The sequence below is a fragment of the Pongo pygmaeus genome, chromosome 1 (genome assembly GCF_028885625.2).
Source record: "Pongo pygmaeus isolate AG05252 chromosome 1, NHGRI_mPonPyg2-v2.0_pri, whole genome shotgun sequence".
Lineage (NCBI taxonomy): Eukaryota > Metazoa > Chordata > Mammalia > Primates > Hominidae > Pongo > Pongo pygmaeus.
This window is the reverse complement of record NC_072373.2, coordinates 198,132,815-198,139,319: the sequence shown is the minus strand read 5'-3', so window position 1 is coordinate 198,139,319 and position 6,505 is coordinate 198,132,815. Positions and strand designations below refer to the sequence as shown.

Sequence of the window (6,505 nt, the reverse complement as noted above, 5' to 3'; positions counted from 1 at the left end):
GTGCCCAGCTCTATTTGGTTTTATTGTATTCCAAGTCTCACCTCTTCTTACTCTGGATTTGGCCTTCGTTGCCTTCATGGTCTTCCATTGTTCATTTTCACAATTAAGCCCCAATTAGCCCACGATATGCAAAGGTTCTGTGAAAAAAAGAGCCCCATCTCAGCCTGGCAATCAATCCTAATAAAAGGTAAAAGGATTCTAAGGGATGTGTTCGGCTTGGAGAGTAACAATTCAAATTTGTAAAATGTGCCTGAGTACAAAGGAGGTTAAAACACACTACCCAGTGTTCCTGCTATATATTCATCTGAAGAGCTGCTTTTCAAACCACAGACTCTTGGCCTATTCTTCATTAACCCTATTTTCTTTTTCTGTTTTGAGTCGGAGTCTCTCTGTCACTTACGCTGCAGTTCAGGGGCACAATCTCAGCTCACTGCAACCTCCACCTCCGGGGTTCAAGCGATTCTCATTGCCTCAGGCTTTCGAGTAGCTGGGATTATGGGTGCCTGCCACCAAACCAGGCTAATATTTTGTATTTTTAGTAGAGATGAGGTTTCACTATGTTGGCCAGGCTGGGGTTGAACTCCTGACCTCAGGTGATCCGCCTGCCTCAGCCTCCCAAATTGTTGGGATTACAGGTGTGAGCCACTGTGCCCAGCTTTCATTAACCCTGTTTTCTGTTAAATACCCATAGAAAAATAATTGCTAATCCGTTCCTTTTAGTTCAAGTTTGCCATACTATGATGATATTTAGCACCACCCAGTGGCAATTTTTTTCTTATGTTCTTGGGAATAAATAGCAACTTTGCAAACTCTTGATCCCAAAAGAGAATACCTCAATCAATAGAAACAAGAAAAAAGGTGCAAATCAAACTAAATTTCATTTTTAAAAAGTCTTCTACTTTAAGAGTTCAGATCATTTTAAGGTTGTTTTCCTGGCCTCCTGTCTCCTTAAAGACAAATAGCTAGGCCTGGTGCAGTGGTTCACACCTGTAACCCCAGTACTTTGGTGGGCCAAGGTGGATCACTTGAGCCCAGGAGTTCAAGACCAGTTCAAGACAACATAGTGAGACCCCACCTCTACAAAAAAATTTAAAAATTAGCCAGGTATGGTGGTGCATTCCTGTAGTTCCAGCTATTTGGGAGGCTGAGTTGGAAGGACTGCTCGAGCCCAGGAGTTCGAGGCCACAGTAAGCTATGATTGTACCACTGCATTCCAGCCTGGGGGACAGAGCAAGATCCTGTCTCAAAAAAAAGGACGAATAGCTTAAGTAGTTAAACAACAACAACAATAAAGAAAATTTTCAAAAATTCTCCTTTTATTCTCTAGTTATAAACATATACTCACTTTCAAATAAAATTCTATATTAGAAGGAAAGGTCTCTGTAAGGCATAGTATTGACTTTTTCTTATGAGAAAACAGGAAATATCATTAGTGCTTTTAAAAAAATGAAAGCGTGAGAGAAAAATCAGGGCTCTATCTAGAGAAGTCTAATTGTTTCTCTACAAAAACCAACTGGAATACAGGATAGCTCTGTCCTTTAGCAACCTAAAACACAACCTCCCTTGATGTGCATATAGAAAATCTATGTCTTGTGGCCGGGCATGGTAGCTCATGCCTGTAATCTCAGTACCTTGGGAGGCCAAGGTGGGCGGATCACAAGGTCAGGAGATCAAGACCATCCTGGCTAACACGGTGAAACCCCATCTCTACTAAAAATACAAAAATTAGTCGGGCATGGTGGCGGGTGCCTATAGTCCCAGCTACTTGGGAGGCTGAGGCAGGAGAATGGCGTGAACCTGGGAGGCGGAGCTTGCAGTAAGCCGAGCTCACACCACTGCACTTCAGCCTGGGCTACAGAGCGAGACTCTGTCTCAAAAAAAAAAGAAAGAAAGAAAATATAAAATCTTAACCAACTTGGAAGAAAAACAAAATTCTGCGTGTGGAAATATATTTTTTCAAGTTATTCTTTTTTCAACCTGGATTCAGCCTCAGGCTGCTGCTGACATCAGTGCTCCTCTCTGGGGTGAGGCTGGAAGGCGTGCATTGCACTGGAAGGCATGAGGCACACCTACTGCCACAGCAGCGAATCAAAGGACCATAACTGTCCCTTGGGGGTTGAAGAATTCTTTAAAGTCTGAATATTTGGGGAACACAGACCAAGGCTGTGCCCTGATTTTCCCTTTCTGAAAGTCACACTTTAACTAAAATATTTCTGTTCTACGAATTTCCATATATCAAAAAAAAGCTGTAGAATTTAATTCATAGTGTCTTCTCAAAAGGAAGAGGAAAAAAAAACCAGTTCTTCATAGGAGTCTTTTCTTTTTTGGTGTCTTAAATGTCAATGATCACAAAAACTTCCGGCTTCTCTTCATTATAGACCTGCATTGCTGAATATGTTATTGCTTTGACTTCTGTTCCCTAAAGTTGGGGTTAGAGAAAAAAAAAAGGAAAATAGGATATTGAAATCATAATCGTTAACTCCAGCAACAATCAGCAGAAAGTAAAAATTTTAGTATTTTGAAAATGAAAATGAAACAGTTATCAAATTAGGAGAATATACAGGGATTCAAGAAAAATGAGAGGCAACACATGCACAATGGAGACATGCACAATGGAGTTGGGACATGGAACTCTAATCCTGGCTTTGTTTCCACCTGGGTATAGAAATTGTCTGGCCTGTCTGGACATCGGTTTTCCATTTATAAAATGGGTTAAATCACATAAAGACACATCCATGGGTATGTTCACTGCAGCACTATTCACAATAGCAAAGACATAGAATCAATCCACATGCCCATCAATGGTAGACTGGATAAAGAAAATGTGATACATATACACCATAGAATACTACACAGCCATAAAAAAGAATGAGATCATGTCCTTTGCAACAACGTGGATGGAGGTGGAGACCATTATCCTAAGTGAATTCCTGCAGGAACAGAAAATCAAATATCATGTTTCCATATATTTAAGTGGGACATAAACATTGAGCACACATGAACACGAAGAGGGAAACGAGACACCGGGTCTACTTGAGAGTTGGGGGAGGGTGAGGATTGAAAAACTGCCTATCAGGTATTATGCTGATTACCTGGGTGACAAAATTATCTGTACACTAAACCCCCACAACACGTAATTTACCCATGTGACAAACTTGTATGTGTACCCCATGAACCTAAAAATAAAAGTTGGAAAGAAAAAAAAGTAAAAAACTTTTGAGGATGATTGAAAAAAAAAAAAAGAAAATGGGTTGAATCAAAGAACACAAGCTTTTCTACTATTTGGCTCAGGGCTCCTTCTGAAATCCAAACCACCTCCTTATACTCTGACCTAGACCCTAGGAATTCAACTTATTCTCTTTTCCTCAGTTGACAACACTCACTTCACCTCTTGGGACTCTTCTCTTTCCAAGTCTAGCTGAAGAGTAAGATATAGTTTCCCAGGTCAAAAGCTCTCCACACGTCTCTGATACATGACATTGCCCAACCCTGCCCCAGTTTAAAACCACAGAATTAGATGTTCTCTTAGGTTCTTTCCAGCTCCAAAAGGAATCTACAATAATTCTGTGCACCATAAAATGTATCAGGCAATAGGTAAATGGCATTTGCTAGCTCTACACCACACAAAAAACGGAGGATTTCACAGAAGGATATAAGTGGCACTGCCGCTGCTTTTTCTCCTCTGCCACAATCACCTGGCAAAACCACAACCTAATTCAAGTTCAACTGTCTGCTTATGGCAGCACACACCATGCTAACTGGTATCACCCCGAGTGTATGTCCACACATCTCAAACAGGAATTCAGTACTAGCAGTAAAATCTTACAATTACCAATAAATTCCCTTTTTCACTCTCTGAGACAATTCTTTCTCTTCTCCTCTAGTGATCATTCCTCCCTCATTCTCAGTCTCAATCAACTGTGCTTCCTAGAAAAAGTAAGAGCAACTCAGTAAGAACTGACTCATCTTCCTACCACCAAATCTACCATCATGCTGTATCTGTACTCAGCCTCTCTGATTGCAATAAATGGCTTGTCCCTGGCTCCCACGTATAGGCCAACTCCTATACGTGAATACTTGATCCTATACCCCCCTTACCAAATTTTACCAAAGAGGCTGTGGCCCTATCTCTACAACCTTATCTCCTACTATTACACCTTCACTCTCAGCTCCAGCTTGCTGTTCCCTGAACTTACCTCATTTCAGGGCCTTTACACCTGTTTCTTCGCCTAGAAAGTTCTTCCTTATTTCTGCTCACTCTTCATCTCTCTTGCCTCTGCTCAAATATCATTTTCTCAAACATGCTGATGTATTTTGGCTGTGTCCCCACCCAAATCTCATCTTGAACTGTAGTGCTCATAATCCCGTGTTGTGGGAGGGAGCAGGTGGAGATCATTGAATCACGGGGGCGTTTTCCACCATGCTGTTCTAGTGATAGTGCATGAGTTTTCAGCAGATCTGATGGTTTTCTAAGGGGCTTCCCCCTTTGCTCAGCACTCACTTCTCTTCCTGCCACAATGTGAAGAAGGAAGGGTTTGCTTCTCCTTCCACCATGATTGTAAGTTTCCTGAGGTCTCCCCAGCCATGCTGAACTATGAATCAATTAAGCCCCTTTCCTTTATAAATTACCCAGTCTCGGGTATGTCTTTATCAGCAGCGTGAGAATGGGTTGATAAACATGTATTTTCTGACTATCCCCTCCCCTCCTCCAACCACTCTTACCTTATCCTGATGGCACTGTTCACTATCTGAAATTATATTATGTGTTTACATGTTTGTCTGGCTCACTTCTCCCACTACATTTTAAACTCAGTAAGGGCAGAGACTTCGCTTATCCTATTACATTTCTACCTCGAGTGCATAAAAAAAAGTCTGAAACACTAGAGGCACTTGATAAGAATTTGCTGAATGCATGCATAAATTCATGGATGGATGGCATATGGATTCATGCAGAGAAGGTAAAGACAGTATTAAAACCAGGAAGGTATTTTTAAACCAAGAAATATTCCAGGAACCAGATGTTTTAATAAGCTATTTGTAAAACACTCCTTTTTGCTTTGAAAAGTTGATTGCCTGGGCGCAGTGGCTCATGCCTGTAATCTCAGCACTTTGGGAGGCCGAGGCGGGCGGATCACCTGAAGTCAGGAGTTTGAGACCAGCCTGACCAACAAGGTGAAACCCCACCTCTACTAAAAATACAAAAATTAGCCGGCCGTGGTGGCATACCCCTGTAATCCCAGCTACTCAGGAGGTGGAGACAGGAGAATCGCTTGAACCTGGGAGGTGGAGGTTGCAGTGAGCTGAGATTACGCCACTGCACTCCAGCCTGGGCAACAGAGTGAGACTCCATCTCAAAAAAAAAAAAAGTTATTTGATCATTCATTCAAAAAATAAGAAGTAGCTGGGCGCAGTGGCTCACGCCTATAATCCCAGCACTTTGGGAGGCCAAGGTGGGTGGATCACCTGAGGTCGGGAGTTCGAAACCAGCCTGGCCAACGAGGTGAAACCCGATCTCTACTAAAATACAAAAATTAGCCTGGCATGGTTGCATGGGCCTGTAATCCCAGCTACTCGGGAGGCTGAGACACGAGAATCGCTTGAACCCGGGAGGGGGAGGTTGCCGTGAGTAGAGGTCGCATCACTGCACTCCAGCCTGGGTGACAGGGTGAGACTGCCTCAAAAAAAAAGAAAGAATAATAATAATAATAATAAAAACTGTTGGCTGGGCGCGATGGCTCACGCCTCCTTTGGGAGGCTGAGGTAGGTGAATCACCTGAGGTCAGAAGTTCGAGATCAGCCTGGCCAACATGATGAAACCCCATCTCTACTAAAAATACAAAAAATTAGCCAGGTATGGCGTCATGTGCCTGTAATCACAGCTACTCGGGAGGCTGAGGCAGGAGAATCACTTGAACCCGGGAGGCAGAGGTTGCAGTGAGCTGAGATCGTGCCACTGCACTCCAGCCTGGGCAATAGCATGAGACTCCGTCTCAAAAACAAAACAAAACAAAAACTGTTAGGAGTACCAAGCTGGAATTGGTGGTGTGCACCTGTCAGCTCAGCTACTCAGGAGACTGAGGTGGGGGGATTGCTTGAGACTAGGCGTTTCGGATCAGCCTGGGCAACATAGCAAGGCACTGTCTCACATAAACAAAAACTCTTAGGAATAAATGAAATTAATTTGCTCACAATCCATTCTGAATACTTCCAATGGCAAATATGAATTTAGAATACAGTTATGTGCCGCATAACAACATTTTGGTCAATGACTAACTGCATATATGATGGTGGTCTGAGAAGATTCTAATACTGTTTCTTTTTTTTTTTTTTGAGATGGAGTTTTGCTCTTGTCGCCCAGGCTGGAGTGCAATGGCGTGACCTCCGCTCACTGCAACCTCCGCCTTCCAGGTTCAAGCGATTCTCCTGCCTCAGCCTCCCAAGTAGCTGGGATTACAGGCACCCGCCACCACACCCAGCTAATTTTTGCATTTTTAGTAGAGATGGA

At 42.8% G+C, this 6,505-nt stretch overlaps 1 protein-coding gene across 7 annotated transcripts in view; it reads right to left on the bottom strand.

Annotated features, from left to right (window-relative positions):
- Positions 1–1,298: 1,298 nt before the first annotated feature.
- ZBTB8OS (zinc finger and BTB domain containing 8 opposite strand) overlaps positions 1,299–6,505 on the bottom strand; it is a 31,167-nt gene continuing 25,960 nt past the window's right edge. For 6 of the 7 annotated variants that reach the window (XM_054464479.2, XM_063666356.1, XM_054464510.2 and 3 more), the window contains one exon: positions 1,299–2,419. In XM_054464479.2, coding sequence (XP_054320454.1) covers positions 2,333–2,419 — 87 coding nt within the window. In that variant the 3' untranslated portion in view covers positions 1,299–2,332. The remainder of the gene's footprint in view (positions 2,420–6,505) is intronic. The other variant, XM_054464516.1, reaches the window with a different exon arrangement.